The sequence below is a fragment of the Vombatus ursinus genome, unplaced genomic scaffold (assembly GCF_900497805.2).
Source record: "Vombatus ursinus unplaced genomic scaffold, bare-nosed wombat genome assembly UNPS02014798.1, whole genome shotgun sequence".
NCBI classification, from domain to species: Eukaryota; Metazoa; Chordata; class Mammalia; order Diprotodontia; family Vombatidae; genus Vombatus; species Vombatus ursinus.
In genome coordinates, this window is record NW_020954576.1 from 81036676 (window position 1) to 81061243 (window position 24568).

A 24568-nucleotide genomic window follows, 5' to 3' on the forward strand; every position below is an offset into this window, starting at 1 on the left:
TGATATGTGCTTAATAAATACATGCTGATTGATTGATTCTGGTGTAGTTTGGTCTGCTAGGTATTGTAGGAAATACAAATACTTTCACAAAATTTCAATTTTCTGGCATTTATTCAATTATGCTAAAATTTTAAGTAAAAAACATCTATGTTTAAATCACTAAAAGACACAAAAGAATAACATATACAGCCTTGAAGGTTACAGAATACAAAAGCTGTAAACAAAGCATTAAATATCAAAACAGTAAAAATCTTTCTTGTGTAATATTTACCTTCATTGCCCCGAGATAGGGAGATCCTTTAATTGTTGCAATTATAACTTGAGACTCCTCTAACTGAGCTAATATATCATCTATGGATGAAAGAATAAGGATCGTGAAAGCATCTGTCTGATGGGGAGTCAAACGTAAGGGAGTATTGCTCCACAGCTCAATAATCTTAAACAGCATTTTTTCCAGAGCAGCTTCATTCGTTGCTATTGCTGATATTTCAATGATTTTTTCTTCGTAGCGATACAACTGAAATAAACGAAATATCCCTGAGTGCCCAATACAATAATTACTAATATGTTTTAATTCAAGATCTCATTTTCATGGGATACTTACTAAGATTTCATAAACTTCCCATATTAATGAGACCCACAGATGATTTCCTAAGTACCATTTGTATTAGCAGGTTCCCAGGGGACCCAAATCAGCTGAACTCCCTCCCAGATAAGTGCCTATGGATTTAATTTTTAAACTTGAGGATTACGTGACCTACCTCAGCAGCCCCTTCCTTTAATAGCCCCAATGTTTAAACACTCATACTATGAAGATTTTTCCCCTTAAATCTAACCATTTAGCCAAAATCAAATATTTTAAGCTCCTCAAAGACAGTGTCTATTTGACTTTTCTCTTGATAGCTCTAGAACTTAGCACAGTACCTTGCCTAGTAGGCAACACATAAATTATTTGTTTAATTTTACTGAACTGAAAAATCTCTTATTGTTGTGTTCATTTTCTGCTCTGCTCTTCCTGGAAATGAAAGTAGAGATCTTTCAGCCATCCATTCGCCTCACAAACACCAACTCCTTTTGCTTTTTAAAATTACCTTAATAATTTTTATTGGTCCTATTATGTAAGAATTCTTTTCCATTTCTCCATGTTTCCTTAAAAATATGGAGACCAATAAATAGCTAGTAATGAACCACATTGGCAGGCCAACACACATCATCTGAGTGACTGTTTTTCTGTATAGTGTTAGAGTTTAGCAGAAAAGCAACACTGTTTTCAAAGAGAGCACATTGCTTTCTTTAATTTATCCTTATCCATCCCAGCTGGCACTTGTAGAAATATATTTAGTAAAATGAAGTAGCAAAGTCCAAACGCCTACACTATCCTCCCCCCAGCCCTGCTAACGTCTGCAACCCCACAGGATTTGTATTCAAAGTGAAAGTGGCAGGGGTGGGGGGAGCAACTAAGTGGCACAGTGGATTGAACAGCTGGCTCTGGAGCCAGGAGGACTTGAGTTCAAATCCGACCTCAGACACTTGACACTTGTTGTGTGTGTCCCTGGGCAAATCACTTAACGCCAATTGCTTCAACATTAAAAAAAAAAAAAAAAAGTGAAAGTGAAAATAGTTGGATTCCCTTAGGCTAGCCTAACCTTTCCAGAGGTGCCACAGTAGTCATAGGTCTGTCTGTCTGTCTCTCTCTGTCGTGTGTGTGTGTGTGTGTGTGTGTGTGTGTGTGTGTGTGTATTACCTTTCCATCCCTGCCCAAATGTGTTTTGGAGAGGCTGAGAACCTAGACGAACGGAACTCTGAAGTGCCGCAGATTCGCGCACCTACCTCAAGCTCCAGAAATTGCTTTACCGTGCTCTGTCTATCCAAAGTAAGCGCCTGCCCGATAATCACCTGTATCGCCTCCCAATGCCGAATTTTAAGACAAGGATTTACCAAGGCGACGATAGTAGGCAAGCCTTGTTTAAAATCCATTACTGATTGCTTAAGAGTTTTTACCATAGAATTTTTTGGTAAACCTGTAAATCAAAACAGCACGATAAGGTTTTGGGGACACTTTTTTTTTTTAATGTATTCAGTTTCTATCATTCTTAAAAGCAACATATATGATAGCTACTCATTACTAATACCATTCCTATTTTTAAGTTTGTCTCTTTTTTTATCTTTCATCATTCAACCTCTTAGGTAAAGCTGTCTCCATTTATTACATTGACTCCATTTTTTACTTCTTATCTACTTCTTTAGGTAAATATATTTTTATTCATTTCATTAAATATTTCCCTATTACATTTAAAATTTTTAACGTTTTTAAAAATTTTGTTTCAATTTCTCTCCTGCCCCTCCCCCACCCCTTGAGAAGGTAAGCAATATGATTATCCATGTGAAATCATGCAAAACATATTTCCATATTAGCCATGTTGCAAAAGAAAACACACCAAAAAAACCAAGAAAGAACAATAAAGTGAAAAAAGTATGCTTCAGTCTGTACTCAGGATTCATCAGTTGTCACTCTGGCGGTGAACAGCATTTTTTCATCATAAGTCTTTTGGAATTGTCTTGAACTACCATCTTGATCAGAGCAGCAGAGTCCTTCACAGTTTTAATCATTGTTATAATATTGCTGTTAATGTTCTCACTCACTTCTTAACATCATATAATCTGACTTTTTTCTTCATCACGACTAAAACTGTTCTCTCCAAGGTCACCAATGTAGTCTTCATTGTTAAATATAATGACCTTTTCACAATTCTCGTGCTTTGTGGTCTTTCTACGATATTTGGCACAGTTCACCAGCCCCTCCCCCTCCATACTTTCTGCTGTCTGAGTTTTTAGGGTAGTATTCTGTTGTGGTTCTCTTTCTTTCTGTTTGACTAGTCCTCAATCTCTTTTGCAGAATCAGTATCCATTTCCTGCTTCCCATGTTTGTGTGTACTTTTTGCTTTTGACCCGGTTACTCCTCTTTTCTCATCTCACCATCTCCCTTGGGTTGAACTGTCATTTCTATGCAGATGACTCTCAAATCTATTCATTCAACCCAGGGGTGGGCAACCTATGGCCTTGAGGCCACACATGGCCTTCTAGATTCTAAAGTGTGGCCTTTTGACTGAATCCAAATTTTACAGAACAAATCCTTCAGCCTTTATCTCTTTCCTGAACTCTTGTCCCAAATAACCAAAATCCTGCTGGGCATTTCCACTTGGCTGTCCAAAAGCCTTAACAAACTTAACATGTTCAATTCTCAACTCATATTTCTCACTTAATCCACTCCTCCTGTTGGGGGCACTACCACTCTTTCAGGATGACAGAGGGGAGTAAGTACCGTAAACACAGGACCTAAACACACACACACACACACACACACAAACGGTTCCGTTTTGTTTTCTCTAAGTGAGGAAAGAGAAGAGAAGGGAAAAGGAATATAGAAATAAGGAAGAAACTGGGAAGCAGAGGGAAGAGCTTACTATTTCACATGATTTAGGTGCACAAGGAAAAGAATATACAGACATGTTAAGAAGAGTGGGGGAAAGTGGGCATATCATTAAACTAACTCTCATCCTAACTGAATAAAGGAGGATTGGACCCATGAACAAGTTTGGTGTGGAAATACTATAAGGGAAATGGGGAAATAGGTAGGGAAAGAGAAAAAAGGAATGGGCCTTGAAGAGGTAGAAGAGAGTCAGTAAGGAAATAGTCACAATCTATCACAAGCAGACTTCACTTTTGGATTGTAGATCATAAAGCGGGAGATTTAAATGAGCAATAAATGCAAGAGCCAGAGACCAGGATCTGGGCTTGGTGAAGGGCAGTGGTGCAGAGGAGTAGAAAAAGATTACTTCAAATATAGGGTACTAGTACTGATGGGATTTCTTCTCTTTTTCTACCCCATTCTTCTTTGCAAAGATGGAGGGCAGGGGAAAAAGAGGAAAAAGTATAAGAGAATGTGACAGAAAGAAATACACAACTAACAATCATTACTGTGAACGTGAATAGAATGGATTCACTCATGAACAAGAAGAGGATAGCAGAATAAATTAGAAAGCAGAATCTAACAATATGTTGTTTATAAGAAGTATATAATATCAATACTTAGTATATGTGATACTTTTTACATATTATACAAACACACATACATATACGTACATAGGTAGGATTTAAGTACTTAAATGAAAAGCTGATTGAATTAAAAGGAATAAGTAAATCTATAATAGTTGGGCACCTCAATGTTCTATTTTCAGACTTAGAAAAATCTAAAAAATATGAATAATATAGGATAGACTGAAAAAGAATTTTAGAAAAGTTTAATATGTTAGACCTCTAGTGATTACTGAATAGGAATAGAAACTATTATACATGTTATATATACATGCACATACATGCATATGTACACACACACACACACATATATATATATGACTTACATGTATCCGGATATAAGTATGTTTCTTATCTATGTGCAGCATAATTACAAAAATTAACCATGTGATAGGGCATAAAAACTTTAAAAAAATGAAAAATGGAAATAGTAAACACATCCTTTACTGAACTCAATACAATAAAAATTTATCATCAATACATGACATTTGAAAAAAGAATTGAAACTTAAATGGATGTCAAATTACAACCCTAAAGAATATATAGGGCAGTGAGGTGGTGTAGTGGATAGAGTACCAGCCCTGGATTCAGGAGGACCTGAGTTCAAATCCGGCCTCAGACACATAACACTTACTAGCTGTGTGATCCTGGGCAAGTCACTTAACCCCATTGTCTATCCTTAAAAAGAAGAAGAAGAAGAAGAAGAAGAATATATAGATCAAGGAACAAATCATAGAAACAATAGATCTAACACTTTTCAATAAGATTAGGGGTAAAGCAAGGAGGCCAACTGTTACCACTACTATTTGACACAGCTCAAATACAGTTTGATATATACTCTTTGTAATAATAATACAAGAAAAAGAAATTAAAGAACTAAGGAGGTGCAAAGAAAAATAAAAAGTTTTGCTTTTTGCAAATGTTAATAACATCATGAACTCCAGAGATTCAACTAAAATTCAAGAGAAGCAATTAATAACCATCAAATTAGCAGGATAAAAATAAATCTACACAAATCATTAGATTTTCTGTACGTTACCAACAAAATCCAACAGAAAGAGATAGAAAAAAAAGTTCCTTTCAAAATGACTAATGTATAAAATGTATACAATGTATAAATGTATGTATAAAACAGAAAGTATAAAACATCTGGGGGTCCACCTACCAAGACACATATGAAATAACTATAACTATAAACCTTTATTTACAGAAATAAAAATGAACAAATAGTTGGAAAGTTACTGATTGCTCGTAGCTGAGCTGTGCTAATGTAAAGAAAATAATAATACTTCCAAAAGTAATTTAAAGATAGAGCACCATACTAATTAAACTATAAAGAATTGCTTAATAAAACTGGAAACAAGAATAATAAAACTGATCTGGAAGAAGCAAAGGTCAAGAATTTTAAGGGAAATAGTTTTTTTTAATTGGGAATGAAGGGGGCCCAATAGTATCAAGTCTCAAGCTATCCTATGAAACAATAATCATCAGGACTATTTGCTATTAGCTAAAAAATAGAAAGATTGATCAGTAGAAAATATTAGGTACATAAGACAAAGTAGGAAATAAACACAATACCATAGTGTTTGATAAGCCCAAAGACTTCAATCATTGAGATAGGAATCACTATCCAACAATAACTGCTAGAGAAACTGGAAATCTGTCTGACAGAAATTAGGTTTAGGTCAATATCTCATATCATATGCCACAATAAATAGGAAATGAATGCATGACAGATATAAAAGATCACTTATCAAACAAATTTGAGGAGCATGGAAGGCAATACATTGCATAATTACGGAAAAGGAAAGAATTCTTAACCAAAGAATAGAAGAATTACAAAAGATAGAATGGACAATTTTGATTACATAAGAGTGAAAATCTTTTTCCACACATAATGATTTCAGATAAACTTAGAAGAAAAACATTTCACTTGTGTGGTGGGGAAATATTGTAGTTAAGTTTCTCTGAAAAGGCTTGATGTCCAAGATATGTAGAAAATTAATTCAAATGAGAACAAGAGCTATTCTTCAAATGATAAATGGTCAAAGGATTTGAAGATAAAGCTCTGAAGGAAAGAAACCCAAACTATCACTTAATATATGTAAAAAAAAAAGTGTTCCTAATCACTGAAAGATATGTAAATTAAAACAACTCTGAGGTTCCACCTCATAGCCAGTAGATTGCAGGAAAGTGGCTATTATTGGAAAGGGGTAGACAGGTATACTGATATATTGTTGGTGGAGGCATGAATTGATCTATACACTATATAAAGCCATTTTCACTAAACACAGTTAGGTAGCATAATGAATATAGTGCTGGACCTCAAAGTAAGGAAAACTTGAGTTCAAATCCAGTCTCAGACATTTACTAGCTATGTGATCTTGGGAAAGTCTTTAAACCTTTCTCATCTGTGAAATAGAAATCATAATAGCATTTACCTTCTATAGCACTTGTTAACATCAAATGAGATATTTGTAATGAACTTAGCATAGTGCCTGGCATATAGTAGGTGCTATATAAATTCTAGCTATTTCTTATTATTATTTCTAAACTGTGCATATCAGTTCATAATTCAATACCACTAGTAGGCATATGCCACAAGGATATCAAAGAAAGAAGGAAAGGATCAATATATATAAGAATATTCATAACAGCACTTTTTGTTATAACAAAGAACTAGAAACTAAGGGATGCTCATTAATTGAAGAATGGTTGAACAAATTTTGTTTTATAAATATAATGGAAAATTATAACACCATAATAAATGCTGTTAACAGATAGATTCAGAGAAACCTGGGAGGAATTGTATAAACTGATGCAGAGCAAAATGAGCAGAACCAGAACAATTTATACAATAACTACAACATTATAAAGAAAAACTGCTTTGGAAGACTTATAATCTATGGTCAATACAATGATCAATCATTCTGGAAGACTGATGATAAATTTTGTAAAGAGGTGAAAGATTTTATTTGCAGAATAAGACATGCATTTTCTTACATGACCAATGTGTGGATTCATTTTTGCTTTACTATACAAATTTGTTACAAGGGAAGCCTTTTTTTTTTTTGCAGGGAGAGACAGACATGGGGGGATGGGACAGAAGTGATAATGATACCTACCGAAAAAGGAAAAGAAAGAAAAAAGCCTAGATCAATCATAAAAAAACCTAAACCACACTTATAAGGTGACACAAATGGGCAATGTTGAAACTATCACGTTAAATTTAACAAAAGATTTAAAAAATTATACATAACAACTTTTCATAATATCATAAACAATCATCTTTTCCTATTCTTTACACAAGGAAACATTCATGTTTATTGATTTTTGTTAAGTTCATAAAATGAAAAAAAAAATAGCAACATGGGATACAATGCCCAACCCTGGCAGAAAGTACTATGTAGCACCATATTCCCACATTTCATTTTTAGTTTTCTGTCTCTTATTTTGTGTTGTGATAGGTTATTTGGTCATTTTTTCAGAAATGGTAATCTCATTTATAGTAAGTTTCATATAAGAGATTGGCTCTTGAAACATAATTTTAAGTAAAACTCGTATTTCTAGGAGTATAACCCCAGTTTTAATCAATAAAAGGTATATTTCTAATTTTAATTCCTTTATTAATACATTATGAATGATAACTCTCATGGCATTCATAACTGTGTCATTTGAATTATAACCTAAAATACCACTTCTGATTTATCTGATGTCTGAAAAAAGTCAATGATTTAGGCAAAAGTAAACTGTTTGAACATTCCCTCCTCAAAACAGAGGCAATTCTCAAAAGGCAACGGGAAAGGTTCGGACAATATAGCAATATTAAAATCAATATGTGGATGAAATTACTGAAAGGCACTCTCTTTAGGGCTAGTTTCCAAGACTACCTGGGAGTTTCAACTGGCACATAAAGTCACAAACTACTAGATTAAAAGTACGATTTCACAATAAATACAGGTTCTTGCTCCTGATTTAGTCATTCTTTCGTAGTTTAACACTATCTTTGAAAACCTTTCACACCAATTCTATTACCCTTAAGAGGCAATGGAGTCTTGGAATGACAGTTTAACAGATCTTCTGTGATTAGTCTGTGAGGAGGCTAGAGTTTAGTTGTGTTGACTGAAGGGAAAACAAACAAGGACTAAGAGAATTCAATTCCTGAGAGAATAGAGTTTATCCTTTATCTTAAGAAAAAATATGAAGAGAATTCTTGGGAAGATTCTTTAATTAGCTTCTTAGGAAAACTGTGTTGGGACTGTTTCTAGAATTAAGAAGCTGAAAGTCATAGTAATAGTTAAAAGTGACTTTAGATAATATCCGTGGGCCAGGCACTGTGCTAAATGCTTTACAAAAATTATCTCATTTGAGCCTCACAACAACTCTGAGCTATAGGTAACTGTTATCAGCCCCATCTTACAGTTGAGGAAAATAAGGCAAACAGGTTAAGTGACTTATTCAGGGTTGTACCGCTAGTAAGTGTCTTTATGGGAAAAGAAGCTTATCTAGTTTATTTAATAAATGATATTTAGCAAGTTGGGGCAGGGTATTAGAGATAATTGGTTAATAAGAGATATTACAATTTCAGTAATTAATGTAAAAATATCAGAACATAACCCCTTAATTATATTAGAAACTTAGATGAAAATGAATAATGCGAATGAGCTAGTAACAGAAGGATGATTACTTCACCTGGGCTTACACATGTGATGTTTGACCTTGAACCCTGCTACAACTGAAAATCTCCCAATCCTTGAGTCCAGCCTGAAGGTTGATTTTCCAGGATAAGAACTATTTACTTACTATTCTTTACTTAACACCTTCTTTGTTACTTTAAATTGTGTCTATCCTGAAGCATACAGTATATAAGATATTAAAATGGTAAATTCTTGCAAGTAACTAATGATTCTCATACTTACCTTTATCTAGCATATAAATCATACGCATCCATCTTGTGACACTCTTCTGGATGAAATCTACATTAATATTGGCAAAAATGCTGTTCTTCCACACATGAGACAGATTCCCCCATTCCACTTGCGTTTCCCATAATATTTTCCTCAAAGTTAAGTCACATTCAATTTCTGAGATCTCTGACATCACAGTGTGTGCAATATTCCGCTCTAAAGCTACAGTTTTCATTGCAGTAGAACTCTCAAAACGATCTTGATAATTTGAATAAGTCTGAGCTTTGTTGGATAGAACCGAAGCTTCTTTTGAGAGGGTCTCAATAATTTCCAAGGCAGTTACTGGCCTAGTAGCGGGATGTGTAAGAACAGGGTTTCTTACCTAAGTAACAATAAAAAACAATTCCGTGACCAATGAATTCAGAAATCAAGTTAATTTTTTTTTAAAGTAAGACTAAATTGGTAACCAGCAAGAGATCCAGGGGCTGGTCATTGTTCTATCATTGACAAGCTCTGTGAGCTTAATCATTTCAACAACCAGTCATTAAATGCCTACTGTGTGTGAGGAGCTACTTTAGAAACTGAGGATACAAAGACGAAATAAGTCAACCTGACCTCCAGAAATCTATAATTTCAGAGGCTATAAGATGACTACGCAAACATTTATGATTCAAATGAGAATATTTCAACATAGTTGAATATTTGGGCAAGGAAAGGACTGACATTCGATGATTGCTTCAAGGGGAAAAAAATGACTTTCAGTTTGAAAAGATTAGAAAAGGTATTATCGAAGCATAACATGAAACAGGGAGGGATTGCAATGAGCAGAGATGAGGGATTCTGATAAGAGGGATTCCATTTGGGGCATGGAATTGAGAGAGGGTTGTATAGGAATGGGGGTCAAAGAATAGTCCAATCTGGCTGGAATATAAAGTGCATTAGGGAAAGAGCATGAGATAAAATCATAAAGGTGGATTGGAGAAATACATTGGAGAACATTGAATGCCAGAATAAGGAATTTGTACTGTACGATGGGAAGCTGTAGGAGATTTTAGTGCAGAAAATTAATGTGATGGGAGCTCTACACAAAGATGATACTATGAACGACAGAGTTTATGACATAGTGGAAGGAGAGAAGATAATAAAAATCTTGAAATAGGATGGAGAAAATGGGAGTGGAATAGAGGGTAATTTTAAAAGATTCTGCAGAGAGAGAACTGATAGGATTTCGAAACTGCATGAGGAAGAGGAAGTCAAAGATGACTATCTGGATGGATATCTACTGGAGTTCTCTGATGAGAGGAGAGTAGCAGACAAATTTCTTTACTTGTCTAAGTAGCCGTATTCTTTTTCAGCAGGCAGGGGATGCAATGAGATGAATAGCTAGTTTGGATTTGATTCTTACCAATAAAGAGAAACTGATCAGTGAATGGTGAATGAGAATGATGGTCACTAAAGATCACCATAGGTTCATCAGGAACAGATAATAAAAGACTAAACTCACATTTTTTTAAATAAAGTCTTAGATTGACAGAACAGATCATAGAAATACTTGTATATGCCTGGACCATGACTGGCCCTAGACAAAGTCTTCTTCAGTGACCTCATGCACAAAATATAGATGATAAGACTATATTTAGCCAGAAATAAGTTAAGACTCAGAGTTGACTGAAAGTGTGCCTGAAAGAAAAGTAAGAGAAAATATCAGCCTAGATTGTCTTGTGTTGTGTTACAGCCCTCTGCCCTTTGGTCCTGTTCCAGTTAATATTTTTATCAACGACTTGGATAAAGACAGCTGGCAAATATGCCAAATATCAAATTTTTCAGTTAATGAGGAGTGAGGAGGAATAGATGATACATTGGATGACAGGATCTGGATCCCAAAAGATTTCAATAGGCCAGAGATATAAGCCAAATCTAATAACATGAAATTCAATAGGAAGAAATATAAATTATTTTAATTAGGTAAAAGAATTTAACAGACGTGACTAGATAGCAGTTCATGTCAAAGAGTCTTGGGTGTTTCAGTAGACTCCAAGTTCAATAAAGATCAATAAATGATATGACAGACAAAACTGCTACTATAATTTTAAACTGCATTAAGAAGAAAAAAAAGTATCCAGAAGAGGAAAATAATATCCAAGTCATTAAGAATGAAGACAGTGAATGAGTTGGAGAAGATGTCCATAAAGCAGCTAACAAGGTCATTGAGAAATCTAAGGAGAGAGGAATATAACTGGAGGACATGAACTTCAAAGAGGGAGAGGCTATTAAAAGTACCAGAAATAAATTCTGCACGCTCTCCAGCTCTCAGTTTTTTCATCTAAATAATCTTAACGGCCCCTTTCAGTTCTGTGCTCTAGGAGTCCATTATTGACATAGGTAATCATCATCTGAGATAGTTGTTATTAATTATTGTATAAAGCATTTAGCCTAAGGGATAGTATAATCTGAACTCACACCACCCTTAGAACACTCTCATTTGACCACATATTGTCTTGTATTAGAGTTTTTTTTTTTTTATCTTTCATGTGGAGATTCTGAGGATAGGGACCATGTATTTCATTTTCCCATCTCTCCCCTCCCTCCTCCTGGGCTTGAACGTAGGAGGTACTCAACAAATATTTGTTGAATGGATGCATGAATGAATCAGGAGGTTCTTATTACCATATTAGTTCAAAGTGATGAAAGGTTAAGTAATTGCTCACACTGTATTATGTACATAATGGTCATTCAACAAATGTTGGTGATAATGATGAGATGAATAGATGTACAAAATCATAAAGACACTAAAAACACTTGACAGGCATCTAATGAAACAGTATTTTACTAACAAAAACTGTAAATGTGTGTTTTGTGTAAGGACCACTTACATTTAATGTAATAATGCACTAACTAAAAATTATATGCATCATGGTCACATTTGATGCCAGTAAGATTTATATGGGAGTAAGCCAGAGCTCTCCCCACACAAATACAGAGTTAGCTCTGGCCCATTCTCACACTGGCATGCTTTTACCAGAAGATAAAATCCTGGGCAGAAGAGACTAGATTATGTAGTAGAATGAAATAGCTGTTTTAAAACTTGGTACTCTGCTTAAAAGTGTTCTGACATGTTCTTAGGAAAATGTTCAGTCTTTTGAAATTAGGCTTTCTGTCTAAAAAAGCTCAGTTATATACCTGAAATGCTGCAACAGGAACTGAAAACTGAGTAGAATAATAGCTTGAATGTATGCAGCATATTACAGTTACAAATCATCTGACAATTATGACTTCATTTGGTCCTCACAAGAACCTTGAGGTAGGATGAATAAATATTACTCTACTCTTTTTACAGATGGGGAAACTGAGTTTCAGAATGTTTAAGTGACTAACTCAAGGCCACAGAAATAACAACAGAAAAGGCAAAGATGAATCAGAATCAAAAAATTGTACAGGTGGAGAGCATCTAGTCCAAACCTCTTATTGTTCAGATAGGAACTATCTGAAACTACTGGTTTCAGATATATTGCCCAGGTAGATAAAATGACTTGCTTGAGGTTATATTGTCAGTAAGTGGCAGACATGAGCCCAGTGCTTACAGGTTCTTTCCACATGGAACTTTTGTACCAGATCTGCATTTCAAGAGGCAGCAACCATGACAGTACAGGGGTTTCTCATCAAGTGAGCTGGGGAATGGGAAAACATCAGAACCATCAGAGTTCCCCTGGAGCAGCAATTGAAAGCAACACTGATGTGAAGTCTTTCTCCATAGGCTTTTGGTTACAGCAGATCTGTCCTAGTCCCCCTTAGGCTCTGATACTTTCACTGTGAGGAAGCAACATAGGGGATGGGGTGAACTGTTAACTTAGAAAATGAGAATTTTAATTACTAGTCAAATCACCAGGATATTTTTACTGGTACAATTAATGTAATAAATTTGGCCATCATTAGGGCCATAATATAATAAGCTAAGCTACAGTAATGGTAGGATTATTAGAGGCAGTTAGGTAACACAGTGAATAGATAGAATGCTCGACTTGGGAGTCAAGAAGACTTGAGTTTGAATACTACCTGCCTCAAATTCTTACTAGTTGTGTGACTCAGGGCAAATCATTCCACCTCTCTCAGCCTCAGTTTCCTCATCTGTAAAATGTGGATAATAATAGAACCAACTTCAAAGGGCTTCTTTAAGGATCAAATAAGATAACATATGTAAAGTGTTTTGCAGCCCTCAAAGTGTTATGTAAATGTATTACAGAACTTTACAAAAAATATACTTACCCAAGGAGAGTCACACCTTAAGATACAGAATGCTCATTTTATTTATTTTAAATATTGGTAGGGTGATGTGTTCATGATTGTATTTCTGGGCTGGTCATTTATGTAGCCCTTTTTGTTCTGAGAAATCTAGTTTCTTAGAATGGCCAAATTTCACCACAGGCAGGGATCTTCAAGATGATTTAATAAAACTCTTTCACTTTACAGGTAAGTAAACTGATCTGGAGAGGTTTAGTGATTTGTCCAAAGTCACACAGTTGCTTCGGGGAAAAACTGAAATGAGAATCTGGGTTCATTTTTGCACCCCATTATATTGCTTCCATAGGATGTTTTATCTATCTTTGTCACATCTGAAGAGGGGCCAGGATTATCAACTCCATTTTGGGATGTAGAAATTGAAGTACAATAACTTATCCAACGTCAGTTAATCAGTAACAACACTTGTACCCTGGTCTTTTGACTCAATCTAATAATCCTTCATAGCAGCTAGGTGGTGCAGTGGATAGAGTGCCAGGCCTGGAGTCAAGAAAACCTGAGCTCAAATTTGTCTCAGACACTTACTAGCTGTGTGGCCCTGAGCAAGTCACTTAACTCTTTTTGCTTCATTTCCTCATGGGTAACATGAGCTGGAGAAGAAATGACAAACCACTTCCAGTATCTTTGCCAGGAAAACCCCAAATGGCATCATGAAGAGTCAGACACGACTGAAAAACGACTGAACAACAACAAGCCTTTTCCCAAAAAATACAACCAATATCTTCAAATATTTTTTTAAAAATCTATTTACTTATTCATCCATATACAGATTTAAATGAGATATAATATTTATTTCTTATAAAAGAAACTTACCTTGCCCCTCAGGTCTCTAACTTCATTTTGCAGAGTGAGCACATACTCATCCAAATTTGACTTAAATTTAATAAAAGCGTTATCCTTATTTGCTTCATGAAATTTAAAAGCTGATTTAAGTTGATTATATTTGAAAAGAAGGACCTGAAGCAGTGCAACTTGCTCTGGTGAAATATTGACATTGTAGTGTTTCGTGATTGAATACATTTGGGAGACAATATAATATTCTCTATCTAGTGAAGGCATTTTTGAAGAAATATAATCTAAGAAAATCAAGTGTTCCATGAATTCTTCCACACCTGTGAGTTCACTGTCAAGCTTTAACAGCGATGACTGGATAACCTGGAATAGTCAAAAACATTAATTATAATGTTACCATTGCAAATTTATGTTACACATCCTCAACTGGGCCTTTACTACTCAACACATATCCCACTCGGCACAGTGACTTTTTCAAGTCTTTTCGTTCTTCCTCAAGCCTCCCAAAGGTTCTCTCTCTTCTCTCAGCTGAAAACTTTGTTTCATATTTTATGGAAAAAATTGAGGCCATTTGCTGGTTCCTCCCTTTCTTCTCTTTCATCTTATATCATTTATATACCTTTTGCCATTATCTCTTCTTTTACCCTGTCTCACACAAAGAGGTAGCTTTATTCCTTACCTTTAATTTTAATTTTTTATTTTAATTTTTCTCAGTTACTTGTAAACATAGAATTTTTGACATTCATTTTTTAAAATTTTGAGTTTCAAATTTTTTCTCTCCCTCCCACTCTTCTCCCCTCCTTGAGAAGGCAAGCAATAGCCTTACTCCTTACCAAGGCAAATTCCTTTACCTGTACAAGTGAAAATATTCCCTCCAATCTCCTCCAAAAGATTGCTCTCTTTGTCATCTCCATTCTTCCAATTATCTTTAATCTTTCTTCATCTATTGGCTCCTTGCCTACTACCAAAAAATATAACTCTTTCTCCTCTGTTCTCAAAAAAAATCCTCATTTGATTCTTCCATCCCTGTTAACTCTTGTTTTATATCTCTTCTGTCTTTTGTGGCTAAACTCCTTCAGAAAGCCACTTTCTCTCCTCTCACTTTCTTCTTAACCCCTTACAACCTGGCTTCCTGTCTTACCATTCCACTCAAAACTGCTCTCTCCAAAGTTACCAAAGATTTCTGAAGTGTCAAATCCAGTGGTCTTTCCTCCGTTCTCATTCTCCTCGACTTTTCTGCAGCCTTGGATTGCTTTTCATCACTCTCCTCTTTAATACTCTCTTCTCTCTAGGTTTTCAGGACATCACTCTCTCTTGCTTCTCCTCCCACCTATCAGACTGCTCCTTTTCAGTCTCTGGCTGGGTTTTCATCCAGGTCACCCACTCTTACCACAAGTGTCCCACAGGGCTCTCTCCTGGGCCCTCTTCTGTTCTCTCTTTACACTACTTGACTTGTGATCTTATCAGCTCCCATGGATTTAAAGATGATCTCTATGCTGATAATTCTCAAATCTACCTATCCTGCCCCAACCTCTCTGCTCACCTCCAATCTAGCATCTCCAACATCCTTTCAGACATCTCAATTGGATGTCCAATAGACATCTTAAACCCAACAAGACCAAAGCCAGACTCATTACCTTTTTCCCGAAACCCTCACCTCTTTAAAACTTCACTATTACCATCAAGGGCACGAGCATCCTCCCAGACTCTGACTTGTAGCCTAGGCGTTATCCTTGACTCTCCACTATCTCTTACCCCTTGTACCCAATCTGTTGCCAAGGTCTGTCAATTTTACCTTTGCAACATCTCTTGAATATGCCCTCTTCTCTCCTCTGAAACTTCCACCAGTCAGTAAGTCAATAAACATTTATTGAGTATCTACTACATGCCAGGCACTATATTAAGCATTGGGAGTACAAAAAAGGGGCAAAAGACAGTCCTTGCCCTCAAGGGAACTCACAGTCTAACGGGGGAGACGATAAGTAAACCAATATGAACGAACAAGCAATAAACAGGATGAATAGTGAAAAATTTAAAAGACAGAAGGCACTAGAATCAAGAAGGATTAAGACAGGTTTTTTGTTGAGGATAGAATTTTAGTTGAGACTTGAAGGAAGCCAGAGGAACCGGAATGCAGGGATGAGGAGGGAGAGCATTCCAGGAGTGGGGTATAGATAGCCAGAGAAAATGTCTGGAACTGAGAGATGTCTTGTTTGTGGAACATCAGAAGCCAGTATCACTGAATCAAAGAGTACATGGCAGAGAGGAAGGTGTAAAATAACTGGAAAGGTAGGAAAGACATAGATTTTGAAGGACTTTTAATGCCAAACAGGTGATAAGGAGCCACTAAAGTTTATTAAGTAGGAGGATGACATGACTGGATGACAGTGCTTTAGGAAAATCACTTTGGTGGCTGAAGGAAGGATGGATTGGAACGAGGAGAGACTTGAGGCAGGCCCCAGCAGACCATTTCAATAGACCAGGAAGGAAGAAAGGAAAGGAGGAGGGAAGCAAGGGAGGAGGGAAGCAAGGAAGGAGGGAAGGAAGTAGGGACAGAAAGGAGGATAAAGGGAAGGTGATGAGGGTCTAAGTGGTGACAATATCAGAGGAAAGAAGGGGCATATATGAAAGGGGGTGCACAGGCTAAATTGACAGGCTTTGGCAACAGATTGAATATTGGGGGGAGAGGGTGCAGTGAGAGACAGTGAGGAATGAAAAACAACTACTAAGTTGTAAGCCTTAGGGACTGGGAGGATGGTGTTGCTCTCAAAAGTTATAGGGAAGTTGGAGCAGGAGAAGTTGGGAGGGAAGAATGGGCATTTAGGGGAAAAGATAATAAGTAATAAAAGATAATGAGGTTATTTTAAGAGGTTAAGAAGAGAGTGAGAGGAAAGTGGAGCGATACCTTGGCAAATACTCTTATCACCTCATACTTGGACCACTACAATAGTGTGCTGGCGAGTCTGCCTACCCCAAGTGTTTCTCAGCTCCAATCCATCCTCCATTCAGCTGCCAAAGTTATTCTCCTAAAATACAAGTCCAACCATGTCACCACCCTGCTCACTAAACTTCAGTGGTTCTCTGTCACCTCCAGGATCAAGTACAAAATCCTCCATTTGGTGTTCAAAGTCCTTTGAACCTAACTTTCTGCCCTAGCTTTCCAGTCTTCTTATACCTTACAACTACAATGTATTCTTTCATTCAACGGCACTGGTCTCCTTACTGTACCTCAAACAAGACCTGTCAGTTCTGGGCATTTTCTTTGCCCGTGTCTGGAACACTCCCTTTCCTCAGCTCTGCCACCTGAATTCCCTGGCTTTGTTCAAGTTTCAAGTAAATTCCTATTTTCTATAGGATGCCTTTCCCAAATCCTTTTAAAGTCTAGTAACCCTAATCCTAAATGCCTCCCCTCTGTTAATTATTTATAGCATTTTTGTACAGATTTGTTTCCTTATTGTCTTCTCCATCAGATTGTGAGCTCCTTGATGGAAAGGACTGTCTTTTGCCTCTTTTTGTATCCCCATTGCTTAGCATAACATCTAGCACATAGTCGGTACATAATAAATGTTTATAGATAGACTGACTATGGACAAGATGAGGAGCCTCAAGCCATGGCCTGGAGTTATAGATGAGATGCACTTTAAAGGAAGACAATGAAGAACTGATATGAAATGTAATAATGTCTATTCAGCAGTCCTGCAAAATGTATATTATCTTGACTTTTTAAGTATTGGGAGTTGTTTACCAGGTTACAAGGAAGATTAATATTGTTTAGTTATTGCTGCTTAGCAAATTTAAGGCATGCCCCTTAAATATATGAGGAGTTTGGCTGATAAAAGGGGCAGAAAATAGTTTGCAATAATAATAGCTACCATTTACATGGTATTTTGAAGTTTGTAAAATGCTTTATTCATATTAACTTATTTGACCCTCACAACAACTCCATATGGCAGGTGTTACGAAAAGTAAATTTTTTTGTTTGTTTTTTAGGCAATTGGAGTTAAGTGACTTGCCCAAGGTCACACAGCTAGTAAGTGTCAAGTGTTTGGTCTGAGGTCAGATTTGAACTCAGGCCCTCCTGACTTGAGGGCTGATGCCCTCAAGAGCTTGAGTGCTCTATCCACTGCGCCACCTAACTGCCCCCAAAAGTAAATTTTTATGTAAAGACAAAGAATTAAATCAACTTGCAACATACTGCCCCCTTTTTGCATAAGTAACTTGGCTATAAAAACGTGCAGGAAAGGAAATTTTCTTTATGAAAAAACCGCTAAAATGAAAATGTGAAGACACAGTCTTCAGAAAAGACAATTAGGAGGTGGAGTAGATATAACTGAGAGGACATATTCAAAGATAGAAAAGTGACTGAGGTTAAAGAATAATGTGATTCCTCAGTTCATTTTCATGTGATGGTTTTTAGAGTTTGAGAGGTTAAAATTCACAAAGTGATGAGTGAAATAAATCATGTAGAGACTCTGGGATGATTAAATAAGGTTTGTTAGTCTTCTAAGATTGATTTTATTTCATAGGGGAAAGATGTATCATGGACCACCAAGAAACTCTTATTTGAGCCATTGAGAATGAAGAACCCAGCAAAAACAAAAACAAAAAAGAGAAATAGATAACAGAGGTAAGAAGAGCTGAAGAGGAAGACAGCAGGAAGCAGTTGGGAGGATAGCAGAGGAGTCCTCTAACAAGAGGGTTTCAGATGCTGTACTTGAAGAGGTGGGGTAGGCTGGTCTGAGGGCAATTGCTGTTTTAAAGCCTCTCTCAACAGTGCTGAAAGTCATATGTTTGCCTAGGCTATAGATCTTCAAATCACATTTAAAATGCACATCTTACTGAGTGTGATACCTAAGGTTCCATGCATTATGTGGCTGAATTTTTTTTCCCTACAATTTTCCCAGTCCCTACCAAGCCTTAGCACTCAGTTGCGGACACAACTGGCAAGATTTTCCTAAGCTTTTACACCTCATCTGGCTTGCTCCTCCCGCTGTCTTTATGAATAATGGTATTCTCATGCAAATGCATGAAAGACCATGTATTCACCTGTCTATTCCCAATAGCTTTTGCCTTTCCTTCTGCCTTCCCTTCTTCATGCACAAATGGAAAAAAAAATTAAAATTTGGATTTTGGGACCTATTTTTTCTTTATCTGTCCTGAGTTTTGGGGAACTAAATTCTCCATCACTTCATACTTAACTAACCACAGGGGAGGGGTCCTCCAGCCCACCATCAGGCAGTGTCTGATTTCTAGCTTGTGGTAGGTGAAGCAGACCCACCCACAGTAATAGCCAGGGGTGAAAGCCCTCAAAATCCTGCCTGGCTCACTTTCGTTAAAAGGAAAATTCTTTGTTCAGGTTTTTGCCTTGATTAATGGGACAGTACTCAGGAAAGGAGAATTAAAAGGAGTTTATTAAAAAAATACATCAAGATAGCAGCACATTGATAGGCTAATCACTAGAGATCATCAAGGGGTTCAAAACGGAGCCAGCTTTAATTGACAAATTTTGTAATGAAATAGAGACAATTTACATAGGTCCACATCAGCATAAGGGAATGAGCCATTGAGTCTCAGCTCTTCCCCAATTGTGACATCCTAAGGAAATGAGATTATACATAAGGGGAATGGACTTCTTTGTGCTGGCTAACAAATAGGGAATGACCCTGCCATGTGCTGGATAGCACGTAATACAAAAGCTGCAGACTAGGTGATGCCTTCCCCCAATAGAGTCTCCCTCAAGACTAATTGATAATAGACCAGGAACAATGGGGTCACTGAATCAGCATAGCTTTCAATAACTAGAAGCGAGCTGAATTCATTTATTGCTCTCTAGTGCTATCTACAAGTTGACAGAGGAGAACCTCTGAGAGTTGCTTGTTGTGTTCTACTACCATCTCTGGCTTCATAGGGAAAAACAGAAGGAAAAAAAGGCAGATTTTGCAGCTACTTTGAGAGACTTGAAGCTAAATGGAATGTAGCATCTTGAAGAGCTGGGTAGGCTTGTCTGTATTGCCCAGAACCAGCCTAAGAGGTTTTGCTTTGAGTTCTGCTTTGCTATAACAATATGCTGAAAGCTAACCATATGGCAGCAAATCCAGTTGCATGAATAGCTGGCTGGATTTGGCTACACTGTCCAGAGAGCCAATCTGGGGAGTTTTGCAAATTCTCTGTCTTACAGAGACTGTTTCATTTTAATAGCATACCATATCTTCAGTCATCTTTTAAGGATTGGTATGGCTTACCACTTCAAGAGTAAAGGAGGAAAAGGATTCCAGTTAGCCAATCAATAAATACTTATTAAGCACCTACTGCTATGAGCCAGACACTGTGCTAAGGATTGGAGACACAAAGAGAGGTAAAAGACAGTCCCTGCTCTCAAGGACCTCCCAGTCTAATGGCTGCCTAAAAGGAGGTAAACCACTTAGATCCAACATATATATTCCAACAAAAACCTTAAATTTATGTCATGCTGAACAAGGACCAATAAATCCAACAAAAAACTAGAGTCAGTGATTTCTTACATCCCAGGAATACACAAAAAGTCAGCCACTTAGGAAAGGAGGCCACCAGCAAAGCACATAAGGCAGAAACCTTCCAGAATGATCAAATATGGGACAGAGACACATGTAGCTTACAAGATTATGTCTAAAGGCAGTGATAGCAGAAGATTCCCTACAAAGGACCCAGGGAGGTCATAATACCCCAGGTTAGAGACAGAAATTTTTAGGAGTGACAGTGTCTAGAGTGTTACAGTTCTGAGATCTAGAAAACCTAGGAACTCTGTCTTGGGAAGCCACAAAGGGCTCCAAACATTCAGCATTGGGACCGTCAAAGATCAAGGGCGGAGCCAGAGGGTCTAGTCCTAGAAGGTGGAAGTCAATGCAAGAATCCAGGGCATCCAGGGTGAAACCAAGCAGGACCAACCACTATATCTAAAAGCACAGCAAAGGTGGATACTTGTATTGTTGTTGTTGTTCAGTGATTTCAGTTACGTCCAATTCTTCATGACCGCATTTGGGGTTTTCTTGCAAAGATACTGGAGTGATTTACCATTTCCTTCTCCAGCTCATTTTACAGATGAGGAAACTGAGGCAAACAGGGTTAAGTAACTTGTCCAGGGTCACACAGATAGCAAGGATCTAGGGCCAGATTTGAACTCAAGTCTTTCTGACTGCAGGTCTATCCACTGTGCCACCTAACTGCCCAAGGGTAGAGACCAGTTCTGGCACAAAGCTTCACTTCAGAAAGTAAATATGGAGAGAAAATACAGAACAAAATAAAAAAAATTATTGTAGACCTAGAGAGCTCCCAAAGAAAAAACAAGAAACAACTGCAATCAGACACTCAAAGGAAAAAAAGTATGTTTTGGACAAGGGTTATAAGAACACCTACAAAAAATACATCAAGAGGTACAAAAATGAAATAAAAGCTCTGGAAGAAAGAATCAGAAAAATAGTTGCAAACAAAAAGTGGTTAACCTTACCCCAAAAATGGACTCACTGTAAAGTAGAATAGAAGAAAGAGAAATCAATCATTTTATGAGAGAACAAGAAATATTATGACACAATCAAAAGATTGAAAAAATAGAAAAAAGTGTAAGCTATCTGGTATCAAAAACAACTGATGTGGAAAACAGGTCAAGGAGATATAATTTAAGAATCATTTGATTCTCTGAAAACCATGATAACTTAAAAAAAAAACTTGGATATTATATTCTAAGAAATTGTCAATTAAAACTGCTTACATCTATTAGAACCAGTGGGTAAAGTGAAGATAGAAAGAATCCACTGATCACCTCCTAAAACTCCAAAAAGAAAATGTCCAAGAATGTCAGGGCCAAAATCTAGAGTTCCCACACAAAAGAAAAGAAAATACTATAAGCACTCAGCAAGAAGTATTTCAAGTACCAAGGATAATACAAGGGTTAGACTTGTGTAAGACCTAGCAGCTTCTACTAGCAGCTTCTGAGAATACAATATTCTGGGAAGATGAAAGAGTAGGTCAGAAAGTTCCAAGCTCTCAAGATTTTCCCCCACAAAAGAGATAAAATAGTGCTTCAGGGCAGACACAGAATGGTAAAAATAAATAAGAGGAGGGGCAGAACAGGGGTCCTCCTCGGACAATCAGAGATCTAAATAAGAAAACCAGAGAGGGTGGGATTGGTTCTGTTCTTAAGATTTTAGGGGGGAAGAGAAGAAGGAAGCAAATAGGAGGAATACTATGGTGGAAGAAAGTATTGCTATTTCTTATAAGTGGATATGAGAGGAGAGAGAGAGAGAGATAAAGATAAAGAGAGAGTATGTGTGTGTGTATTCTTCAGTATATAGATAAACTCACTATTTCTTATAACTTCATATGAGAGAAGGATAAACATATATATGTTTTATATGGATAAACTTGCTATTTCTTATAACTGGGTATGAGAGAAGGGCATATGTGTGTGCATGTATGCTTGAGTATATATATATATAAACTGACTATTTCTTATAATTGGATATGAGAGTAGAAAGGCATATATATGTGTGTATGTACATGTACATATATGCTTGAGTATATAGATACATGTTATTTCTTATAACTGTATGTCAGAGAAGAAAAGTATATATGTGAGTGTGTATGTGTGTGTATATATATGTATTGTACAAATATATGCTTGAGTATATAAACTTTCTATTTCTTATAGAGAGGACACATGTGTATGTATGTATGTATGTATGTATGTGTATACACACATAGAAAAGGATAGGAGAGCTTGTTTCAAATGAACTTCACTCTATAATAATTGCAGCCACAATTAGTATTTTAAGACCCACAGTTTGTTGAAGAGATTTATCAAAGTCAACAGAGAAACAAGCAAGGACAGAGATGGGAGCAGGTTAAGACGGGACAATCCAGGGAAGAGAAGAGCTGGAAGCATCACAAGCTTCCTTATCCTGAAGGGGCAATTAAAAGGGAAAAAATGCAAAGCAAAGGACCAGAATTTAAGGGGATCCTTTATATTGCCTCTTAGACAATAAAAAGCGTGGTGTTTTAATGTAATGGAATATTGTTGGGCCATAAGAACCAACAAAAGAGAATTTCAGAGAATCCTGGGATAGTGTGAAGTGATGAAGAATGAAGGGAGCCAAGCCAGAAGAGCAGTTCATACAAGGACAGCGACACTTGTGTAGAAAAAGAACTCTGAAAGACTTTAAAACTGACCAATTCATTGGTGAGCAATGTTAGCTGGCTAACATTGGATATATGATACCCACTCTTTTGACAGAAAGGTGATGGATTCAAAACACAAAAATTTCCTTTATTTCTCCTGTAACTTTTGGTTAATATTAACCTCACTTGACCATAACCTGTCAGGTTTGTTTTGGACATAACGAATTTGAGATACTTCTGTGCAAAGTCAGCCTGGGCAACTTTATGTTCAAACCATACTTAACCTTTGATTACGTGTGCAGCCAGCCTGCAGGAGACAGTGGTCTAGAAATTCTCTTGCATATTTGTACTTGGACACAGGGAAAACTGAGATGGCATAAAACCCATTTCCCCATACCTATACCAATCAGCATTTTTACCCTTATATGGAAATTGTTTACTCCTGCCTATAAAAGCTGTTCACAGTTTAAAATCAGTGCAGGTCACTCCCCGACTCTTGCTGCCTTGGTGTGCTAATAAACTACCTTTGTCTTATTTCCTTAGTCTACCTCATTGACCAGGGCAAGGCTTTACCCAGGATTTTTTTTTTTTCCTTAACACCTGTGGGTCATCCAGTCTAAAATGTTCAAAGGCAGTTGGTGATGTGGGGACTGAAATTCAAGAGTGAGATTCGAACTGCATTTAGAGATATGGGAGTTATATGTCCAGAAATAACAGAACCCAAGGTAGCGAATAATGTAATCAAATGAGATAGTGTACAGAAAAAAAAAAGAAAGAGAGGAAGGGAGGCTAGGCTCCAGGACAGAAATTAAGGTACAACAAGTTAGTGTACATGACATAGATGGTCTATTGGGATTAAGAAGGAGTAGTCAGATCAGAGAATTAGGAGAGAATAGTGTTATAGAAAACCCAGAAAGGAGATAGTATCCAGAAGGATATATAAAGATATATAAATACATTGTCTTTCTGCACCTTGAATTTATCACCTGTCTGTCAGGAGGTGGGTATTATCCTTCATCACTGATTTTCTGGAATTAAAGTTGGTCACTGTAATGATCAGAGTTCTTAAAAGTCTTTCAAGGTTGTTGGTCTTTATGATTTTGTTGTTGATGTATAAATTGCTTTCCTGATCTAGTTCGTGTCATTCTGCTTAAGTTTCTACAAGTCTTCCTACACTATTTTTAAACCATCTCTTTGGTCATCACTTCTTATTATTCCATTATATCCATTTGACATAATTTGTTCAGTCATTCCACAATTGATGGGCACCCCTTAACCTAGAATTCTTTGCCAAAACAAAAAAAAAGCTGCCACAAATACTTTTGCAC

The 24568-nt window shown here is 36.7% G+C and overlaps 1 protein-coding gene across 1 annotated transcript in view; it reads right to left on the minus strand.

Annotated features, from left to right (window-relative positions):
* LOC114049472 (dynein heavy chain 14, axonemal-like) overlaps nucleotides 1-24568 on the minus strand; it is a 343809-nt gene that overhangs the window by 266792 nt on the left and 52449 nt on the right. The window contains exons 17-20 of the mRNA XM_027870712.1: nucleotides 14112-14453; nucleotides 9015-9384; nucleotides 1831-2021; nucleotides 272-517 (exon numbers count right to left, since the gene is read on the minus strand). Coding sequence (XP_027726513.1) covers nucleotides 272-517; nucleotides 1831-2021; nucleotides 9015-9384; nucleotides 14112-14453 — 1149 coding nt within the window. The remainder of the gene's footprint in view (nucleotides 1-271; nucleotides 518-1830; nucleotides 2022-9014; nucleotides 9385-14111; nucleotides 14454-24568) is intronic.